The 23,861-nt window shown below is 37.7% G+C and overlaps 1 protein-coding gene across 3 annotated transcripts in view; it reads left to right on the top strand.

Moving 5' to 3' along the window:
* Positions 1-9,034, top strand: part of LOC127976243 (kinesin-like protein KIF26B) — an 89,083-nt gene extending 80,049 nt beyond the window's left edge. For 2 of the 3 annotated variants that reach the window (XM_052580526.1, XM_052580528.1), the window contains 5 exons: positions 1,501-1,672; positions 1,781-5,174; positions 6,427-6,629; positions 6,703-6,853; positions 7,066-9,034. In XM_052580526.1, the coding sequence (XP_052436486.1) occupies positions 1,501-1,672; positions 1,781-5,174; positions 6,427-6,629; positions 6,703-6,853; positions 7,066-7,214 (4,069 nt within the window). In that variant the 3' untranslated portion in view covers positions 7,215-9,034. The remainder of the gene's footprint in view (positions 1-1,500; positions 1,673-1,780; positions 5,175-6,426; positions 6,630-6,702; positions 6,854-7,065) is intronic. The other variant, XM_052580527.1, reaches the window with a different exon arrangement.
* The last annotated feature ends 14,827 nt before the right edge of the window (positions 9,035-23,861 follow it).

The following is a 23,861-nucleotide window of genomic DNA, read 5'->3' as shown; positions in this document are numbered from 1 at the left end:
GAGGAATACAACATTTGCACAAGATAAATTGAATTAATATGCATGTATCATAATTGAATATAAATCTACACAAGTCACTAATTTCAGATAGTGATTTAATAAAAGATTAATAATATTTGAATTGCTTTTTATCTCTCTAATTATATGACTTAACCTCTCTGGTTTAATGTCAAATGTACAATATTGTTCATAATTATTATAAATTAATTATTACTTATTGATTTCACACTAGAATGTGTTGTCCAGTTTGTGGAATAATATTTGTAGTAGTAACTGTATCTGTATAAAGTGTTTTACATATTTGGCCAAGGGGTTAATGTTATTAAATGGGATATTTCAGATAACTTTATTTTTGTTACATCATGGTTAGTAAATTATGCTTGTATAATTTGTGCTCAGTTTTCATGTGATCACTGTTAATAACCACTTAAGATTGACTTCACATTTCAATAACTATTTTTAAGCACATCATCCAACTTCAAGCTAATAAGCACAGTAATTATATTACTGTACACTCTGTTGTATTCTGTAATAATGTTTTTTTTTTTTCTTCAAATGATTGTATAGGTCATTTATTTCTGAGAACTGAGAATGTGCATGTGCATATCATAATGGTAGCTGACTCATCCTTGATAAGCAGCTTTATATGTCACCTCTGACGGTTGCCATGAGGAAGCCAGACAGAACAGGAAATGCCAATCCAAGTCTCTCTTTCTCTGTAAAAAGAGACTGTCTGGCAGCCAAGGTTTTAGAATCAAGGTCAGCAAATAAAATGCAAAATGCCCAAATGGGTCTATCCAATCTCATTACTAAAGTGGGTTGCATTACATGATTAGCTTGATTGCTAGAAGGGTTGCATGTATTAATTGAAACAAGAGTTATTTCCAAAAGCTTTGATTTTTGAATGCATTTAGCATTTTCCAAATACATTTTATTCTGAAATGGGTAACTTATTTTACAAATCAAGTATTTTCACTTTTAATTATTTGGTTTAACAACTTTAATTTTGCCAGCTAATAGTATCGTGGGAACTTGGGTGCTTTGAATGGCCAAGGTCCCCCCATCTGACTGACGCGATGAGCAGCCAGTCTCGTTTCGTTTTGTGTTGTGTTATGTTTAGGGATGTGGAAATGTCCCGACAACGAGACTGTGTGTGTAAAACTATTGGACGTGTTTTAAAGACTCCATTTCCACTAACTTTATATATTTCTCATACTTTTGAAAATCCAGCATTTAGCAACACAATATCCTTATTCTTATTCTTCCATGAGGGGGTTTGGCGCCATGGCTTCTCTTTTCCAGGAAGAATGTAAAATAATGTGTCACACACATCTCCAGTAAATCCTGTATAATTCAACCAATCAGATGAAGACTTCGAAACTCCTGAATTGTTTACAATTTTGTGTGCCATATGCATCAGACATTCAGCCAACAATCCATGGGCGCGATGCCAGAGGCTGAGATTAGCCAGCTAATTCTCTTCCCTTTTTTTGTTTACAGAGATAGTAAGCTAACCATGCTGCTACGTGAGTCCCTGGGAAACATGAATTGTCGCACCACCATGATAGCCCACATTTCTTCGTCCCCCAACAACTTCTCAGAGACTCTCTCTACCCTTCAAATTGCCTCTCGTGTTCTTAGGCTGAAGAAGAAGAAGGCTAAAGTAAGCGTGGTATGACACTATCCTTCGTTTTGATTGAACTTTCTTTTAGTATAGAATGATGCATCATTGTATTCTATGTTTATTTGTTTAAAATGCAGTATTTTTTGTCTTCTGTAGCAATACACATCCAGTTCCTCTGGTGGTGAGAGCTCATGTGAGGAAGGAAGAATGCGTCGCCCAACACAGCTGAGAACCATTCATTCTAGAAATGTTGTTGATTCAGAAATGCCCCTGCTACACCTCTCCAGTGACCCAGAAGACTATTCCAGCAGTGAACAGTCATGTGACACAGTTATTTATGTAGGTCCAAACGGCTCCGCCCTCTCAGACAAAGAACTAACAGACAACGAAGGTCCTCCAGAGTTTGTTCCTATCATCCCATCGCTACATAAAAATAAAGCAGATCTTAGCATGACATCTTTGACATCACAACCATCTCAACAGGTTGTAGCCCCACTAGTTCAAGTCTCACAGTCTGTCCAACCTTTGCAGACTGTTCATCCCCAGCCACTTCCACCTTTGCCAGAGGAAGGTGCTGAGCCAGGTAAAAAGGAGAAAGACTGTCTTAAGTGCAACACTTTTGCAGAGCTCCAAGAGAGGCTGGACTGTATTGATGGAAGAGAAGAGGTTACGAAATTTCCTTTTGAAGAAGTCCCTGCCAACAGAGCTGCCAAATTTGAGCCTGGCTATGGTCAAGTAGTAAAAGGGGGTCAGCAGTCCAGTTCTCCCAAGAGAATATCTGACCAGCAACTGGAGGAGATCCGTGAGGTGGTTGAAGAAGCAGAGATTGCTCAGTCAATAATAGAAAGCTTGACACAGTCTTCAACAGGCAGTTGTGGACTCTCCAGCAGCAGAAGCGTGTCTGGCAGCAGCGGTATTGGGCAACTAACTCCTCTTCATAGAGCCAAGAGCTCCAGTTTACATGACAGCAGAGAATCCATCAGTGGTGGGAGCAGCAGTGAGAGTAAGCCTCGTCCTATGGGCTCTCCACGGTTGGGGATTGCCAGTCTTACTAAAACCTCAGAGTACAAACCACCATCCTCTCCCTCTCAACGCTGCAAAGTGTACACCCAGAAAGGAATAATGCCTAGCACACCACCGCACTCCTCACATAATCTCAATAAAGACTTTAGAAAATCATCTACAGAGTCTTTGCTTAATCCTGAGTCTAGAACCTCTCCGGTGGGGATGAGCCCACATGTCCTAAAGAGATCTTCATCATCCAATAGCCTTGGATCAGCTGAGACATTGTGTGATGATGTTCCCCAGCTGCCTTTGGACAATAAGAAAAATGTGAAGGACACCACAGCCACAGTTACACTGGAGCATCCTTTGGAACCCAGTGGAGAGGATGAGCTGGTGTTTACCCTGGTGGAAAAGCTGACAATTAGTGGGGTGATGGAAAATGGCAGACCAACCAGCATTATCAGCTTTAACAGTGACTGCTCGGTGCAGGCTATGGCATCGGGTTCAAGGCCTGTTAGTATCATTAGCAGCATGAGTGAAGACCTAGAGCATTACACTACTGCTCCTTGCATTACCCCTGCCACTGTCTCACAAGTCAACATTGCTAAATTCCTGCCTCTTAGCAAGATCGAAGGGGACGCCCAGGCTAGTCGTCGTTCCTCAATAAGCTCATGGTTGAGTGAAATGAGTACTGGCAGTGATGGTGACCATTCATGTCATAGCTTTGTTGCCCAACAGTGCTTTGGACAAGGTGAGGCAATAGCAGAAGATAGGCTTTTAGAAATTCAAGAAGAAGGAGACATAGACCCTGAGTCAAATAACCAAAAAAACATAGACAAAGAGAGTGATTCCAATAAAATTGATGTAAATACAACTAAACATAAACTAGACAAGCTGCCCTCAACCTCAAGTGGCTATGTTCCTTTTAAAACCAACAGTACAACTCACCCTTGTGCTGCTGTTAAGCCAATGGTTGTGCAGGACTTGCAAAACAAAACCCCGCTAGTCAAAGATCCCAAATCCCCACCTGTTCCAGTCTCAAGTGAGATAAATTTTGATGACCCTTGGATGAAAAGGGAGGGATGTGAAGAGACCAAGCCTTTGGACATGGTATGTGATGTCAAGACAGAGAAGAGAACATCGGAATCTCTAAAAAAGAAATGGCAAGATGACAAGTTCAGCTCGAGTGAAGCAGCATGTTCCCCTGATTCCATGAACCGGGTGGTGGATGGCTGTGAGATAGTATTCAATGCACCCGAAAGCATAACTCAAGTGTACTGTGCAGACATCCTCAGAACGGGTAGTCTCCCTCGTGCATGGCATCGCTTAAATAAGCAGGACGATCTGGAAGACCCTACATACCGTTACATGAGTGGAGAGTATAAAAGCCTTGGGGTTACCACCTCCACTCCCTGCAGTCCAAGAGCCACACTCGAAAGAAGATGTTCAGCAGGGAGGCAAGGTATCTTTGCTCGTCAGAAAGGAATCCCACCATTGCCACCTGTAAGGAAGTCTAGCCTTGACCAGAGGAATCGAGCAAGTCCACAGCATAATCCAGGAAATTCTCAGACATCAAACCATCATCTGTTTTTCCTTGGCAGCACACCTGAAGACCTGGGTGGTAAACATAAAGGACCAAATGTAGAGAGCAGCAGACTGTTCAGTGCCAAACTTGAGCATTTAGCAAACAGAACCAATTCCTTAGGAAGGTCTCATGGGGCACATCATGAGTGTCATTCTTTAGAGAGGGCGGAAAGTTTGACCTCTCTAGGCTATAAAGGAGGAGTTGCAAAAGACAGTACAATGCCAAGGACAGGTAGGAGCATCACCCGTTTGCTTTCATCACCTACCAATGGGCCAAATGGTAACAATAATGCACCACAATCACCCAAAGCAAGTCAATCCAAAATCTCTGCAGTTAGCAAACTCCTTATGGCAAGTCCCAAAGCTCGAAGCTTATCAACCTCCAGCACTAAGACCCTAAGTTTCTCCACCAAATCTCTTCCACAGTCAGTAAACCGAAGCTCAAGTTTGCCTCCTAACGGAAAGAACCAGAACCAAAATTCATGGTCAACCCAGTCTCTAAGTCGCAGCAAGGGGACAGGGTTAGCATCTAAGCTACCCTTAAGAGCAGTGAATGGACGAATCTCTGAGCTCCTACAAGGTAGCGCCAGCTCTCGTGTTGCCCAAGGACGAGGGGCTTCGGACACCGAAGAGAGAGGAGCAGCAGTGCAAGGAGAGGAAAGGCCAGTGGCCCATACTTTGCCCTCACCTTACAGTAAGATTACTGCCCCAAGAAGGCCTCACCGTTGCAGTAGCGGACAAGCCAGTGACAACAGCAGTGTGCTAAGTGGAGAGCTTCCTCCTGCAATGGGAAAAACTGCTTTGTTTTACCACAGTGGTGGCAGCAGTGGCTATGAGAGTATGATACGAGACAGTGAGGCCACAGGAAGCACATCATCCGCTCAGGACTCTATGAGTGAAAACAGCAGCTCGGTCAGTGGTCGTAGGAGCCTCAAGAATTCAAAGAAAAGAAGTAATTCAGGTAGGCAAATATCAGATGTTAAAACTATGATTCTTTATGATTAAAATCAAGAATGCAACACAAAAAAATAATAATTTGGTAAAACTTAAAGCTTTTATGTATTATACCTGAAGGCTTTAAGTAAAGTGTTATGGTATTTATTGGTAGTTATGTATTTTACTACTTAATTGTTGTGCAATACAAAATATCAACGTACACACACACACACCCTGACGGACATTTATAATTTTTCTATTTCTATTTTTTTTTCTTCTGTATTTATAGTCTGCTTCTAAAGTCTGACAAGTGTATTCAGTGGCTCATCTTTTCATCCATCTTTCTACAGTTCAGCAATACAAAGATCTCAGCAAAATTAATGTAATCCCTAACGAACTGTGCTCAAGAAAATGTATTGTACTACAAAGCTTTCAGGACTCATTCCAGATTATACTTGGAAGAAACAAAACTTTTTAAACAGCTCTACTCCCCGTACATGCTTGGATGATCTGTTATGATACCGACTGATAGCAGTTGCCAAACTTAGCTGTGGGTGGTCTTTCAATATTTAGTGCTGCCTAAATTCCTGAATACCCACCTCCTCTCCTGTCTCTTTAGGCAAAGAATGTCACTCTTTTTCTCGCCACCACAAACCTTTGCATGGTGCGAAAACTGAAAATTTAAATCCTGGCTCTGGAACAACAGACACAAAAGCTGGACAAGTACACGTTAAACCACAAAGAAAAGTAGTATTGTAATCATGTATACTACTCAATACCTTACATGAAAAGGTCTTTGCAAGGATATGAAACCACAACGTACAGTTAAAATTTACATCAACTGCCAACTGCTAATGTTCTTCTGGACTCAGAGCACTCTATCTCCAAGGCAATGAGGGAAGACTGAAAGTTTGACCTTTTTGGTGCTGGTTTTTTTTAGACCAAATGACAAGCTGAAACACATTAATATTACCTTGTTCCTTGGTTTTTAAATCAGATAACTTATCAGCAGACTTGGAACTGTCAATTTCTATGCAAATAAGGGAACCACTTCTAGCAAATTCCTCATTGTAGACTTCGTTCCTCCAGACTGGTCAGATAAATCAGATTACATGTCTGCATCAAATTGGTAGGAGTGCAGATTTGTGTAGGTTAAACGTTGACTCAGCACTGTAACACACTTTGAAACTCTCTTTTTTTACCTGGTTTCATTACAAAACAAGATTGATAAAATATGTTTACATAGTGTTCATAACATGACATCGTTTCATCCATAGGGTCCCAGAGACGCCGTCTAATCCCTAACCTCACCTTAGACACCTCCTCTCCAGTGAGAAAGCCGGTCATCAGTCCAGGGGTACGCTGGGTGGATGGTCCCCTCCGGCCCACACAGAGGGGTTTAGCTGAACCTTTCGAGATTAAGGTTTATGAGATTGATGATGTGGAACGTCTACAGAGGAGGCGAACCGTAGGCAATAAGGTAAGAGGGAGCAGCAGTGTTTCAACTGCACTTCTTCTGACAGTGCTCATACTTATTGTTGTTGTGCCCTCAGGAACTGGTATACTTTAGTGCCAAACTGAAGATTTTAGAGCATCGGCAACAGAGAATCTCAGAGGTGCGAGCCAAGTACGATTGGCTGAAGAAGGAACTAGAGCAAACCAAACAACATCTGATGCTGGAGCCAGAGAAATGGACCACTGAATGTAAGCCATTTGCACAATTTTGGGTTGATATAAATGGTACTTTAGTGAACCGTTTCAAGTCCAAGAAATAGTCATATATGAACAAAACAAAATTAATAGCAAATTCACTTATAGCTATGCAACCTGCAGGCACTGAAAAAAGGTTGTTGTTTTTTTTTTGACTGTTTGATTTAACTTCTGTCAGTTAACATCAGTTTCTTTCACTTTTGCAGTTGACCTTCAGCAGACGTTTGAAGTGGACTCTCTGGAGTACTTAGAAGCTCTGGAGTTTGTCACGGAACGACTGGAGAACCGGGTGAACTTCTGCAAAGCTCATCTGATGATGATCACATGCTTTGACATTACTTGTCGGCGACGGTAAAAAATTTGCCAGGTATTAAGGACAAGTGAAAGTGGAAAAGGCTCAGCAGGGTGTATGTGAGCAAGTTTAATCAATAAAATGATGGCTGAAATGATTGGGAAAATTTAAAGGATTAATATTTTTTCTAAAATGGATTTTGGTGGGGAGCGGAAAATGTTGGACATTTGTAGAGTTGACGAAAAAAAAAAGCATTGTCCCAAAATAGATGGATGCGCACTTTGGAACTATGGAGTCGTTGTTTGCGAAAATGGCTTGCTCGCTTGCTGTGAACAAACTAATTATATTGCCATAAGTGGATAAAAGAACAAATCGTTAAAGAAGATGAATGAAAAACAACAAAAAGGACGACAAGTGCCTTGTGAACACTTCAATATGTTGGAAATCTATGGGCAAAAATCCATGTTTGTGTACAGATGGTGCTAGCATAAAAAAAATACATACAAACAAACAAACAAAAAAGTTAAAAAAAAGTGACAAGAAAAAGAAAATACTGCTTGTTAAATTATGTTTAATCTCTTTGATTCTGTCTCTGTATTTGTATTGTTATACACTAGTCACATTCAACTGAACTGTTACGTGTGTTTTATATAATTTTTTGTATTCTTGGACACACTGAGACCACACAGAGTGTTTCGTATTCCATGAAATAGCGCAGCACGACATCTAGAAGAATGATTCCTGCAATGGCTCATTGATTTTTCACATCCCCTGCGGTTATGGTGGCATTTTCAGCAATGTGACGCCTCGGGCTCGGCTGCTCCAGTGTGTCACGGTTGAGAGGCGAGAAGAATCCTCAGTCTGGCAGGACCAACAAGGATCTTAAATATCAATAAGAAACAAAAAATTTAACGCATGCCAACTTCTTGGGCATTTTTAAAGTGTAACTTCCCAATACAATTTTTTATAAAAACTTAGTCAAATTTAGTCTGTTGCGCTGCATTCCAGATCAGATTGGTGCATATGTCTGGTCATTGGCTTTAACTCTATGTGGTCTCATTGTAAGTGTTCTGACACTTTGGTATAAATCTGTTTATATATATATACAGTAGATATATGGTGCTTGAGACAGTTTCAGCCCTAAACGTTGAGTATATAGCCTGTTTCTGGTACTAACTAAAGACTTCATATGCTTTTCCATTCCCGCTTCACTCCTCTTCCCTGCCCTGATCCTCGCTAAAAGCAAAGGGGAGTGACATTCCTGCTGCCCTTTGACCTTTTGGCATTGTAATGAATGAAGGATATTATTTATTTTTTACCTCAGGAGGCCTGTATGACAGAGATGCTTATATTCTATAATTTATTTAGCCTGCAAAGCACTATGCATTTAAATTGTACAGTAGCTAAATTCATGCCATATATATAAAATATACTTCTATATTTCACTTTTGTTCTTCTTTATATATTATATAGGTATTGTTTTTGCATTTCTTTGTAAACGCATCTATCGCCAAATCATGGGAGACAAGAGATCAAGCAATTTCCATGTTTATTCATGAAACGTTTTTTTCATCACAACCCGTCACATTCTTCAGCATCTGTGGATCTTTCAAGTAATGCATTGTGTGATATGCGGTACAATGTGTAAAAGAATATCGTCCTAAATGCGCTTTAATGTCATGTGAATAGAAAGGAAAAAACAAAAAAGACAAAGACAGTTTGGCATTATAGATGTTTGAGGGAAGATGAGGAAAGTTGTCAACATATTGCTTCATGTTAATACTGCAACAGTCAGCATGATTTCTTGTTCTATGGGGAAAAACACAGCCTGAATGAGAGTTTGATTGGCATATGGACTGATGTAAATAAAGGATGTTTTGGAAGCTTCATTGTATTTTCTGCCTTATTCTGAAGTGACAACAAAAATAATTTGAATCCTCTCTTAAAACAGTTCTCGATACAATAAATATAATTTATTTTTATTAGTTGCCCACCACATTTTTGCAGATCTGCAGCATAAATCTTTTTTTTTTTATGGAATTTTTGATAAAAAAAAGAATGAAAGCAATCTTCAGTTGTTCTTTATTACTCATTATTTGAATTTAGTATATCCTAAGCCATCAACCACAGATACAGTTTGATAGAAAATCATATCAGACATCAAAAGAACACAAGGGAGCTTTATAAGTATATAATTCACCCTGACAGGACAGATACAGATAATAACACATCTTATCAGTGATCCTGATGCTTAGTGTAGAAGTTATCTTTGTGATAAAAGTGATCTAATTTAGTTAGTTTTAGATTTAGAACTGACAAAGAAATGTTGAGTATGTGTGTGTGTGTGTGTGTATAGTGACTTTTATTGGTTATAAAACCTAATTTTCCATAAACTTCTGGTGCTGTTCAGTCAATTTGTATACTATTAAAATATTATTGATCTAAAGTATAGTACATTCATTTCATAAACGATTTTGACTGCCATGCACAAAGCACCTGAGGGTAAATAAAAATAAAATTTTATTCTATTTGACTTTTGGTGAAACATGACAGAACAAGACTTGTGGCTGGACTCATTCACGTTTTGTTAAGAATGATGTCATAGGCTTAACAAAGTGTGAGTGTTATAGAGATTGGACTGCTGACAAGTCATTGCTCTATACTAACTTCCTCTATTTCCTCTTAATCCCCATTCTATCCAACAGAATGACATTTTTTAAGATGTTATCTCATCTCAGAGAAGTGCACCTCCAAAAGCTGTTTGCTTTAGTGGTCCCAGAGTTATGAGAGGAGAGGAGGTGGAATGAGACGTGTAATCCCGTCTATCTGTATCCTGACACTCATGAGGGTTAAAAAGATTTAGCAACAATAACACGCTCTGGAAAAATGTCCGGAAAAGTGTCATCTGTGCTGATCTACACCAACCAAAGACATAATTCTATCTTACACAGATTTCCAGTATAAGCTCAGCCACTAACTTTATTAATAATTTGATTATTTACACATCACTAAAATGACATCACTTCATGAAGGATGTGTATATTATTAATAACAAAAAGTATATTATTAACAAAGGCCAGTTCCTTGTATATAACAAAAGAAAGTCACATTTAAGTCACTTAAAACAATATTCACAAGAAAGCATTCTGATTAGTGAAATACCTGGAACATTTCTAAATGAAATGCCAGTTTTTCATGTTTGCATGTAAATGGCAGCATCTGTTCAAACCAGAGTATTGAATTTATTTAAATTATGTCTTACATCCACTTAACTGTGATAAGTGTGAAAACTTACTAATGTGTTTCACATTTTCAAAAAACTGTAAAAGTATTTGATTCAACATATTAAGGCATATGAGGGGAATATTTACTGAAACGAAGGATTGACCCACATTACAAATCAAGTACTTACTGCAATAACACAGCGCAGATGGTAAAAGCAGAGCATAAGAACAAAAAGCAGCTGCTGAAATACGTTTATGAAATCAGAGCAAAAAGCATGGTCATGCCAGGGTAACTCTGAAGATTGAAGTTAATGATGAGAAGCTGAAGCACAAATCTGAGGTGTGTGCTGTATGGAGTTTTTTTATGTATCACAGCAATTATTGCTGAAAAGGTGTTGCCTTTCACAACAGCTGATGATGTGAACAAAAATGGCATCTGAATACATCTGGGAAGCCTAAACTAATGTATATATAGTGCATAACTACAAAATTACTAAAATGTAAACTTTAAATAATATTAGAATAACACATATTTGAATCATTTTATTTCTCCCAAGTGACCAGTACAACAAGAAATATATAAATGTAAGGATTTACTAAATTCTCAATAAGATGCATTTAAGTACTAATAAATCACATATGTTTATAAAAAATCATTCAGACTTTGTAACAGCTGCATGACTACACATTTTAAAAGTGACAGTATTTCTTTAAAGGGTAACATACACAGTTTCACCCAATCTCATGTTAATCTAGAGTTTCTATAGATTAGTACTGCATCCTTCATATATCCAAAAAGTCTTTAGTTTGATCACATTTCTAAAAGAAAAATACAGCTTTCCGGTTCTTTCCGGAAAAAGCCGAGCTCCTGGAGGCGTGCCGTGAGCGGAGCTATAATACTGATGTTTCGTGTTGTTCCCATTAACATATATTCACTTATGTGCTGATTTCCAACAAAATACAGAAATCTGATGCAATTGTTACTTACTCAAATGGGGTCTTTTATCACAGGGAGGGTTCCATGTTTTAATAGCAAACGATGTGCATTGCGATTTTTTTTGTGATTTTGAAGCGCGTTGATGTGTGCGATCTCGCTCTCCTCTGGTCAACGTGTGCGCAAGCGCGCTTTTCCGGGAGAAATGCTCATATAAGGAGTTCCATTCTCGTCTACGTCATTAGATCCACGGTCAAAAAAACAAACAAAAAAAAAAGCCGAAACTTGAACCAACCTGGAAGTAAGATTTTTGCCACAGAAATTCTCAGTCATTCTTCTAAATTATTATTTTTTTTAACTTTGGCCATGTTTAGCATGAGAATCCATCTCTTTAACACTGTGAACAACTCTGAATATACGAAACACCATTGTATCCCACCTTTAAATTTATCATTTGAATTTAGCATGATTTTTCCTCTTGCAACCACTCATTTGGGGTCAAAATACATAGACATATGACTTTCTTTTTAATAATTATTATTATACTTTGGATTGAGTGTTAAAGGTTGCAAGTTGAACTCAGAATAGAAAAAAGTGCAATGAATTAAAAAACAACAACAAAAACCATCTGAAATGGGACGAGCAATCTGAAATGGACTGAAAAAGCACAGCAGAGTGCTGTAGATTTTTTTCCTCTGGCAAGTGCAGTAGAAGAAGCAGAGAAAGAAATATAAAAATTTTTTTTCAGTTGAATTCTAAAGCAGCTGGTTTGATACACAGCGGCACAAAAGCAGGTGGCAGACACAACCATCCAGAAACATCCCATTTGCGTATTGATTGACAGCCAGTGTGTGAAAGTATTTTCAGAGAGCGAAAGAGGAGTTTGGGGCTGTGGCTCTCTGTATGATGGCACATATCAGCCTAGACTCGACCCAGCTCAGTCTGGCACTTGCTCAGTTTTCTGCTCACCTCATTAGTCTGGGTGCAAGCCGTCCCGTGGGTCACCTTCATGATGTCATAGGCCTGAGCGGGAGCAGGAGAGATGCTTGAGTTAAATGATTGTCATATGAGGGAAGAACATTCATTTAAAGGATTGAAACTGGAGCTGTGAGAGTCCAAAGCAGCCGTTATGTTACTGTGGGATTTGGCTTCTGCACCAAGAGCGTCACGGGTGAAATTTTAGTAAAAGAAATGTGGCATATTAACGCTCTTCTTCCATTATAAGGTAAGAAAAGATAAAATATAATATATTACATTAATATATTACTTTTGGTGCTTTTTATTATATTTCAGTGAATTTCTGTAAATTTGATGTTGTTACATGTGTGGAAATATTACAGCTGTAGATACTATGTACCAGTATGTACTTAAACTTTGTACACATGTAGTTACACTACATGTAGTTTTTTTGCATTATTGAGACACTGTTTTCCAAATGAATGTTGTTCAGTGCTTTGGCGCAATGTATTTTGTTTAAAGCACTATATAAATAAAGGTGATTGATTGATTGATTGATTACACAGGTATTAGGAACACAATAAAAAGTGGGACCTATTATATTATATTATAAATAAAAGATTGGAGTAAATATTGATCTTTTAATAAAAAAATAAAACATTATTTACCCCTGTTGTATCTGCGAGGTGTTCGTTACACATTTTCTGTGTGTTAACTTTAGTAATTTTGGCTGTCGAATGTCTGACTTGATAAAATTTTGACCCAATTTCAAAGGTTTGAAAATTCCAATTCGACTATGAAAATCCATAGTCGGGGACACCCCTAGATTTAAGCATTAAGATAATAAACCTCTAAGCATCAAGATAGTAAAGCATTTTGCAAAAATTATTTCCTTATTTTGCCATCTGCACATAGTCTGCCTGACTCTGACTGAGTCAGTGTGGAGACATCCATTCCACCGTTTAGACAACAATCAGACTGCAGGGCAGAATGCAGCCGATGACCATCGAGGGTCTCGTCATGCTTCTGATCTCTCTGCAGTTGATTAAAGGGCCAAAGAGCAGGTGCTAACAGACCTGTGTGAAGCTCCCCTGAGCCTCCTCCAGTCTGCTCAGGTAGTGCTGCAGCTTCCCCACCCGCAGCAGCTCCACCGCTCTGAACAGATGAGGATCACTCTGTGCTAGGAAACACAAGATCACTGTAGCACTGGCAAAATAAATGGTAACATATTATATTTGTAGTTACCAATATGGTCACCATAATATGTACCATCATAGTTCACTTAAAGGTAACATATCATGAAAATCTGACTTTTGCAGGTTTTAAGTGATATAATCATGTCCTTGGTGCATCTACCAAACAAGGAAACATGAAATAGGTTAACCCAGTAACTTTGTTTTGGCAAGCCTTTTTCTACAAGCATGTCAGATTTCGCTCCCTTGGTAGTCTCAGCCTCAGACGTCACGCCCACGGACCATTGGCTAAACGTCTGATGAATATGGGACACAAAAGTGGAAACACTTCAGGAGTCTCGAAGTCGTCATCGATTGGCTGAATTATACAGGATTTCTGGGAGACTTGTGTGTCAGTTCTGCCTTGAAACAAAAATGCTGTGGCGCCAAACGCCCTCATGAAAGAAGAAAGCCATCAAGTTTCAAATATTCAAAGATATTCAAAGGTATGTGAAATATTTAATGTTCGTGGCATAGAACCTTTAAAATATGTTTGAGAGTTTTACACATCGGTCTGTTATTGTGGTGACATTTCCACACGCCGAAATGTGACGCTGAATGACATAAACTGTGATTGGTTGTTTGACATGTCAGTCAAACGGCCTCATGGGCGGGCCATGGCCAATGAAAGCTGCCATAAATTCCAGACCTTCAGTCATCAGTCTGAAGGTCTGACTATGTGAGACTACTTCCTTGGTAATCTCATTATAAAATGACCGCCCCTTTATCTGTAAACTTTTATCCATGGTGCCATCATTTTGAATCTTTAAGAGACAATGGTGTACCAATTATAATGCCATGGTGAAAGTACTGTTCTGCCTTTGCACAGAACACTATTTAGAGTCCTGAGTTGTCTCAGAGGAGACAAGAGACCAGTGGAATTATTGAAAGTGATGTGACATACAGCCAAGTATGGTGACCCATACTTAGAATCATGCTCTGCATTTAAACCATCCAAAGTGCACACACACAGTAGAGAACACACACACACACACACACACCATGAACACACACCCAGAGCAGTGGGCAGCCATTATTCTGTGGGGCACGTGGAGCAATTGGGGGTTCAATGTCTTGCTCAAGGGCACCTCAGTCATGGTATTGCTGGCCCAAAACAAATGTTTTTAGCAGGTCTGAGCTGTAATGTTGCAGCTCTGTTCTGGAAAAGGGGGCAAGGAGCAGCAGCTCATTTGCATTTAAAGAAACAGGCACGAAAAACAGTGTGTGTGCTTCCACTGAAAATAGAATAATTATATAATAAATGATCTGTGGGGTATTTTGAGCTGAAACTTTACAATTACATTCTGGGGACACCAGATGCTTACATTACATAATCTAAAAAGGGGCATAATATGTCACCTTTAATTCTAAACTTCAGGTCATACCAGGGAAACTGTAGTAAAGAAATGTACTTTAGATCAGCATCTGCAAGTAGAAATAATAAAACTTCCCCTGGAGAAATACACCAGACGACTGCTGTACCAGACTGCTGTATCTTCCATCTGTCTCTGAAGAAATCAACATTTCTTCTATTACTTTTTTATATATAGTGTTTGAACGTGTCAGGTGAACCTGGCAGGAAACATGCTAAAAATCAGCATATTCCAGGCGCAGGAGCGTGAGGGAGATGCTCCCTGTCAGGAGCGCAAGAAAGAAAAGCCTTAATCCACATTTCCCATTCATCCGCACTGAGCCGAGGGCAGCAGGCCAGGCTTACAGTGATCCGCTGCTGAGACGGGCAAACCAGAGACAGGCTGACTGTCTGCCACTCTAAAACCACCACATGAAGTCACAAAGAGAAAGATAACAACATAGGAGGATTTTAAGTATTTCTTAAACATTTCTTAACATCATTTGCAACTGGTATTACTGCAGTAACATGAAGCACTTCCAGAATATGCAACCAAAAGCATACAGTTCTGCATTTAGTTTCTTTTGTGTTCCAAATCATAACTCAAAGAGCTCAGTAAAGCTGTGCAGATTTCGTCTTCATGGCCTTGACTGACTTTCACTTAAAGTTCAAACCCTTAGCAGTAAAAGCAATGATGAAGACGAACACTTAAAGTTCTTTAAAACTCTCAGGGGTTTGTCTGGACACAGTTGTATTGTGAAATATCCGTCAGCCGGGACAGTCTTCATCACACAGTGCAGATTTTTATCGTAGTGGGTTATGGGTCCAAGGTTATCCAGCAGAGACTGATGCTTTAAGCTCTTTAGGTTTCGTTTTAAAGACCCTTGTGATTTTGCTAGTTGTAAAAATGTCTAGAAATATCAGACCCTGTAAACATTACAAAAAAAGGATAAGAATTAAAGCTTCACAAGGATAAAGGCTTGTGGTATGTGAATGAACTTGATGGATGTGAAATTATATTCTGAGAAATATTTATACAACTGTCAGAAAAGAACACAACACAAGCCCTGGAAAGTTCAAGCAGTACAGACTGAAAAGTTATCCACAAGTAATCAGAACATAAAATGAGTAATCTGAATTACATTCTCTCTCTCTCTCTCTCTCTCTCTCTTTGTGTGTGTGTGTGTGTATCATGTAATTCAGATGACTTATTTTAGGGAACGTATTCTGACTATTTTGCATTTTGAGAAATAAAATATAACCATTTTTTGAATGCATTAAACGTCAAATTGCTTCAGGGTTTCCAAATCTAGATTACATGAAATAACTGCAGAGGGTTTATGAGCTGACAAAAAGATAATAATTAATGAAATCATAAAAATGGCCAGTTAAGATGAATGCATTTACATTTTTTGCATACAAAATATTTTATATCTGTTTACATGCATGTCAGTGTTATCACTAAACAACATCAGAGAACATGCAAATCAGTTGTGAAATTATTTAAATATAATCTTATAATAATAATAATGATGATTCCGTTAGCAAACGGAACATGGCGCTGGATATATCTGCCCCCTGCTTGGGGTGTGTGTTCACAGTGTGTTAACTTCTCACTGCTGTGTGTGTGCACTTGGGTGGGAGATAAATGCAGAGCACCAATTTTGAGAATGGGTTGCCATACTTGCCAAATGCCACGACTTTCAAACACCATTAAACATGAGTAGGCTACTTTAACATCCAATCCAATTTAAAATTTTCAGTATTCGTCTTGCAAAAATGACCATTAAGTTATGAGACATACAGTAGGACTGAGATTATTATAATTTTTCATATTAGCCTAAATGATGCAAGACTCAAACTTTAATAGCCAAAACCATTGATACAAATTGAAATTATTTTAATTAAAATCTCCCTTAAGCAACGTTTCCTGCACATCATTGAATAGTATGATAGATAGGCCTGTTGATATATACCAAATGAGAAGAAAATGATTTGTGAGAGCAAACACAGTGCAAATGCATTCACAACCTCACAACTCTTACACAGTGAAACCTCAGTGAAACCTGCCACAGTCAGAAGCCAAATAGAAATAGCTTTGAACAACTAAATCACCCTGACCAACACATCCACTGCATGTTTCTGATGAAGTCCATCCTCCATCACTGGTCAGGTCTCAACCATCATCACTATTAGAGCGCCACTTTCTGTTGCTGTAGCAACAACCAGAGGAGGGGAGGCACACCGCAGCAACCTGTTAACACTCCCATTAGTGTAAGCTCAGCCTTTCTATTCATCTCCACGCTGGATCATTACCAAGAACAAAGAGCCCTATCTCTGCTGGGACCACTTTGGAGGAATATTAAATTGTGATTTCTATCTCCTCACAAACAGCAACTTGTTCATGAGAAGTGAAGAAGCACCACGCACAGGAAAAACCATAGTCTTTATCATTAATCTGGCCGGCACATTAACAAAGCCCTGCGCTGTAATCTGCAGCTTACATCTTCATGCATTAAAAGTGCTTTTGTCATGTGATATCAGTCTCTAAGCATCAGTCAATGCAAAGGTTGTTTGTAGTGCTGATGCTGTAGTTCATCCATATACAACGACAGGTTGATCAATGTCTAATCACTCACTGAGACTCTTTAACATTACTGGCGGCGTGTGTTGAATACACATGCATTTCTGAACTGGATCAAGAAGGCTGTAGTTTCAGTACGGGACAACTTGTTTATATTACTTACTTCATCATTCTTAATCCTTAAAGTAGTAATTAAAAACATCTGTAATATTAACTGATAAATTGGAAACATATCGCACTTAGATTTTTTTTTTTTTCTTGTGAAGCCACCAGTAAACTTACATATCTTCTCAAACTATGCTCAGATTCCACAATCAAACATGATAAATTTTTATTTATAAAAGCAAATATTTTGTTTTTTTTGTAGAATTATTCCAAGTCCAAATGATTATTATATTTTTATTATTATAATTATTATATTATATAATAAACCATGCAATTACTTATCAAAGAAAAGTACCATGTACATAAAAAGAGGTGTGCTCTTTGAAAAACTAATTTGAAAAATGAAAAAAATTAAAACATGAAAAAATGTTCTTAAAAACAACAACAACAAATTTGGGGCAGAGTCATCTACCAATGGCAGACAGGGAGGAGGATTCAGGAAACCTTTTCTTGCTGTACCATTTTCGCAGAAATGACAGATTTCACCTTAGAAACTTTAATTAAACTACTCAATTAAGCTTTCTGAGTTATGAAAGATGAACCCTTAAGCACTAAAATTCAAGTTTATTTGTATAGCACTTTTTACAATACAAATTGTTAGCTATGAAAATTATGTTTGTACAATATTTAGTAGTAGCTTATCGTGGTGACTGTCAGTTTGTGCACGTTTGACAAGATTTTAGAAAAAAAAGACGTAGTCAGTTGGACGATGAACATTATCAATAGTATTAATTAATACTTATTATATGATGCAGTCACACAAAATAAAATCTTGTTTTGAAAGCATTTTGTATATTGCCGCTAAAAATACAGTATTTTTATTCATGAACACATTATGTATAAGAATCATCTGTCTCTGCATCTCCCCTTTATGTGACCCCTCAGCTCCAGAGCATGGGAACATGCTTGGTTACACCTATATGACATGACCACTCTGACCGCCTGCTCACTTTTACATCGCCTTTAAACGCCCTGTCCCTCACACATCCACCTTTGACTCCATCTCTGACCCCTCAGACTCATAACAAAGCCCTCCATTACAAACCAATCCTGCTGAACCCCATCCCTTTCCCTCCCTGTACTGTAATACTTGGTATAGTCAGCACTCTGTCTGTTACCCAGACTCCCACACTGCGGTCTCAGTGTCACTAATGCCTTCCTGGGCCTCCGGATCGTTCTGGCAGCTTCTCAGAACTGTGTGTGGTTTTGTTTTTTATCTGTTTTATGAAGCAATGCTGTAGGTGCCCCCAAAACAGTCCCTCTCACACATTACACACCCATTTCCTCTCTAAACCGCTGACAACCGACTCATATTTTCTGAACCTGAAACACTGAGGTGCATTTTAATTAAATAACTGTGTTGTGTAGCAAGATCGGGTTAGCTTTGACCCCGGCCTACACTCATTTCTAAGTGAAGTGAAGTGGAGAACACGCTCTAGCAATGAAGTTCTGGCACCGATTCAGCAGAAGTTTAAGTTTCCAATCTTTCTTCTGAGTCATGACAGTGAGACGAGGACAAAGGAAGGGCTTCAAGGAAGCTGTCAGTGCAACTAAAGACCGACAATATCAGCACTGTAATAATTCAGATCATTTTAAAACATGAACAACATGCATACTACAGGTTATATGTAATATAGAGCAGCCCCAAAAAGTATTTCAGCTTTTTGTTTTTTTATATTCATACATTTTAAGTCTTACTTAAAGGGACCTCTGTTCATCTTCAGAACACAGTTTAAGATATTTTAGATTTAGTCTGAGAGCTCTCAGTCCCTCCATTGAAGCTGTGTGTACGGTATACTGTCCATGTCCAAAGTAGTCCATGTGACATCAAAGGGTCAGTTTGAATTTTTTAAAGCATCGAAAATACATTTTGGTCCAAAAATAGCAAAAATTTGGAATTTTTTGGACCAAATTTTATTTTTGATGCTTCAAAATATTCTGTGTCCAAATATGTTTTGTGGTCAACATGCATGAAATAAAGTGGCCTCTATTTGTCTTTCTGCCTGGCAATGAACAGAGCTCAAAATCTGTGGTAAAAGCAGTATACTAAGCAGAAGAGTTTCTTCATACATATTTAAATATAACAGCCCTGTTTCATACAGCATCTATGAATAGAAATGCGCATCTCTGAAGTACTGGTGTAGAATTCTGAGCTTCTCTAAAAACCTGTTGGTGTTTTGGCAGTAGGTAAAATATACAAACTGTACCAGTAGCAGCTCAATAAAATCATTAGGCTTTAATTGGCATGACTGAATACATTAAGTGTAAAAGATCGAGAAAAGTGTGCACATCCAACCAGAGCTGGGTTCATGAACAAAGCAGCAATGAAGATAGGCAAAACATAAATATCTGCACAACTGATAATTATGCTCCAAAATGTTTTCTTCAAACAGCTTGAAATATTTAAAGCTCATAGGTTTTCATCAGGCCAATCTGGCTTGATAATATAGGTGTGAATTGTCCTTATTGAGCATCTCAGCCCCATAGAAGACTGAGTAGGTGAGCTATAGATAAGAACAGAGTGCTGAGAGACTCCTGCAGCTGAAATGCCCCGGGATCTTCTGCTGTGTGCTGAGAACACTGCTGGATCTGCATAAATCCACATTTGACAACAGTGCTGAAACTGTGCAAATGTTTCCTAAATGCACATTTTGCCTTTCCAACATAGTGGAAATGGATGTGCAATTCCATTAAATGTGTGAAATTATTTTAGCGTCTCTGTATTTGCTGCAAGAGTTCACAGCATTGCCCTGCAGAGACAGGGTGTAGTGGGTTCAAGATGTAGTTTTTATTTGCTGCACATAGCGCTTTATACAATACAGATTGTTTTAATTCACATTAAAGGAATAGCTCACCCAAAACTCACTCAACCTCAGACCATCCTCAGAACATATTAGGGGAAATTTAGTATTACATCAGTTGCTCACCAATGGATCATCTACAGTGAATGGGTGCCGTCAGTCCAAATAACTGAAAAAAAAACATCACAAAGTAATCCACACAACCTCCACTCTATCAAATAATGTCTTGTGATGTCTCGTCTAAATCAGGAGAGAAATAAGCAAAAAAAAGTTTTACACGCAAAAGCAGTTATAAACAGATCTAAACAATTCAGAATTTGGTCAGTGTATTTTGGTGTGAGAGGACTACAGGGAATGCACTTTTTCACAGGAGGAAGCGTTTTTATGGATTATGAACTGGTATTTTTGGCCAAATGGTTTAAAGTTAAAACGCCCTAATGATGGCTTGATTTTTTATTTTTTATTCAAAGACACAGGTTTTTGCTTCACAAGAGGGTAATTGATGGTATAGAGTCGTGTGGATTACTTGTGGATTATTGTTTCAGCTGTTTGGACTCTCCATCTGATGGTACCCATTCACTGCAGAGCATCTATTGGTGAGCAAGTGATGTAATGCTAAATTCCTCCAAATCTGTTCTGATGAAAACATTTTCTCAAAATCTGTTCTGATGAAGATACAAACTTATCTACATCCAAGATGGCATGAGGGTGAGTACATTTTTTTTTTTTGGGTGAACAATTCCTTTAATAAACAGGAAAACAACAGTGTTAATGTGGTAAAAATCCATCAATTATGAATCTGAATAATTTCAGCTGTGATGCTTCTCTTCAAAAGACAATAGTGCCATTACTAAGCTAAGTTTAGATCAGTGTTGATTCAGTTATGTTCAATAACTGTGTCAAGTTCATTTTTGGTACAAGTCAGAGATATTGATTCAAAATCAGTCTAATAATATTTTGAAAAGTTAGTGCCATTTTCCAGCTCAGTTCAGTTCCAATTTTGTTCTGAATCAATGCTATCAGTGCAGTTAGATCAATAATGTTACTCAGTATTACTTTTCTTTTAAAGATGTATATGGGTACAATTAAAAAGGTTTGAATGCCATTGCAATAGATATTCCAGGAAGTTTCAGGTGATCCATTGTTCTGAGCAACATGCTGATGGAGATAGGTCAATATTTCTGCAGTTCTAATTGGTGTCGCTTGTGGCATAAAAATTACATCATTGTTCAATGACAATTTGGAGACAGAAATAGACTGAACTCTTTGAGAGCAGTATTCTGTTGTACATCAGCGTAGGTGCCTCAAGCAAAGACTGCAGACTGTGTAGACTGATGAACTATGACTGAACCTCCTGTGAATAGATCCGATGACATTTGGCCATGAAATAAAAGTGATGCCCTAAAAGCCCCAGAAGTGACTAAGCTTGACTTGGTCAGTAGTCAATTAAATTTTCATGAAACGCAGATGAAAACTAACCTACAGCAGTTATATATACTGTGTAAAAATGCCTTTGTGGGCACAATAACATAAAAAAAAATAAACTTTTGACTAAATATTCATGAACTCTGCAATCTAATGAGAAATGACAGAAAAGTTCAAGTCAGGTTCCTCCACCAGTCCTGGAGATTTCAACTAGATAATAAAAAAACAAAGTGATCTAGTGAAGTCTGGACACGTGCTTCTATTGTTTTGTCTGGCCTGAAACAGAAAACTTAGCATGTAAATGATAAACTTGCTGTGAGTCAGGTCTAAAGAATGTGCTGTTTACAACTTAACTAGATGCACTATAACTAGTTAGAGGCAAAGCAATACTTCAGGCGATGAGACAAAGAACATAAACACTCGAGTGAAATCACTCTTGAACCTCCAACAAAACATCCCATGCAGAGATCCGAAACTGTCAAAGCCGAGTGGTCAGAGATTTGCTGGAATGAAGGGAAACTCCACGCACCCGGATGCCCTTGAAGGTTCATCGTGTGGAGCCGGACTCTCAGGAATGTTCCTTCTTCCACTTCATTGGATTAACTGCTTAATGTTCTAATTTGCATATTAATGACACGGCTGCTTGTCTCACTTTAATAGAGGATTTGAACTGGACTGGAATGTAAGGAAGAATGCTTAAGCAAGTGACCTTTAACTAGACTGTAACCTCAAAAACAAACATTCTTCTCTTCTGCATGGTTTTTTTTCCTTATCATACTTTAAATTATTGGAATATTATTATTATATGAATTAAAAATATTATTTTAATTCATACTATTGAGTTCAAATATATATTTATATATATGTTGTCTTTGTATTTATTTATTTATTTATACTTATTTATTTATTATTAATTGATGTCTACACATACATATAATTATATCTGAAGTGTCTTTGAAACAGTATGCATATTCTGACCTGCTTATTAAAATATAGATCCTTAAATATAGTCCTTTAATCTTAATAAATCTTAATCTTTTGTTATATGACATTTTAGTGGGTGTCTTCTGTAAATCATGGTAAAAATGTATGAAAGCTATTGTTTTTTGCTCAAAAAAAAAAAAAAAAAAAAAAGGACACAGGACATATTTTTATGGGAAACAAAATATAAAACTTTTATTGCTTTGATGATGAAAAAATCCTTTTTCTTTGAGCAATGTATAGTGAATTTTTGTAACAAAACCTGCCAAAACACCACCATAATTACAGGAACGAAGCCATGTATCCATTCTACATGACTGAATGACAGGAATCCAAAACATTCATGTTCTAATGTATTGTTAATGAGCGAACCACAGTTGAGCTATTGACAGCGCAGTCACCTGGATGTGAAAATGCAAATAGTTTCTGCTTCCAGGCTGAACAGCAGGCACCAGAAACCTGTGATGTGTCTAAAATGATGGCTGCAGTGTAAGTGGGTCATATAGCGTGACTTTAACTTGACAAAACACAAGTGTGAGGAGCAAAATCTATAGAGTATTACAAGAAACACTTCTCTACAGGTTTTCTTAATTGATAAAACCTTTAGAAAGTGCTTAAAAAGGTTTGATATTTTAACAAGAATAAGTAAACTTGTTTTATTTATTTTTTTGCCATTCTTGGAGATGAAAGGTTGAGAAAATTCACTGGCTATAAAAGTTTCTTAGCAGCAGTGAAATTGTAATTTGTGTTATTCGATAAATAAATAAATATAAAATTAGAAAAATAAATTATTTTTATAACAATAATAATAATTTATGTAAACACACAGTATATTGTGCTGTATATTACTGTACATCTACACCTATAACAAGACATGAAGGGAATTTCATTATTTTATAATTATCAAAAAAATAATAAATAATATACAAAAATATATTTAAATATAAGTATTTTATGCTTTTTGTAGCATTTTTTTTTTTTTTTTTTTTTTTTTTTTTTACTTGCAAAAGCAAATTTATCTTCTTTTTTTTAAACTCAGCATTAATTTTGGTCCCT

The sequence above is a fragment of the Carassius gibelio genome, chromosome B17 (genome assembly GCF_023724105.1).
Source record: "Carassius gibelio isolate Cgi1373 ecotype wild population from Czech Republic chromosome B17, carGib1.2-hapl.c, whole genome shotgun sequence".
NCBI classification, from domain to species: Eukaryota; Metazoa; Chordata; class Actinopteri; order Cypriniformes; family Cyprinidae; genus Carassius; species Carassius gibelio.
This window is presented reverse-complemented; position numbering and strand designations above follow the sequence as displayed.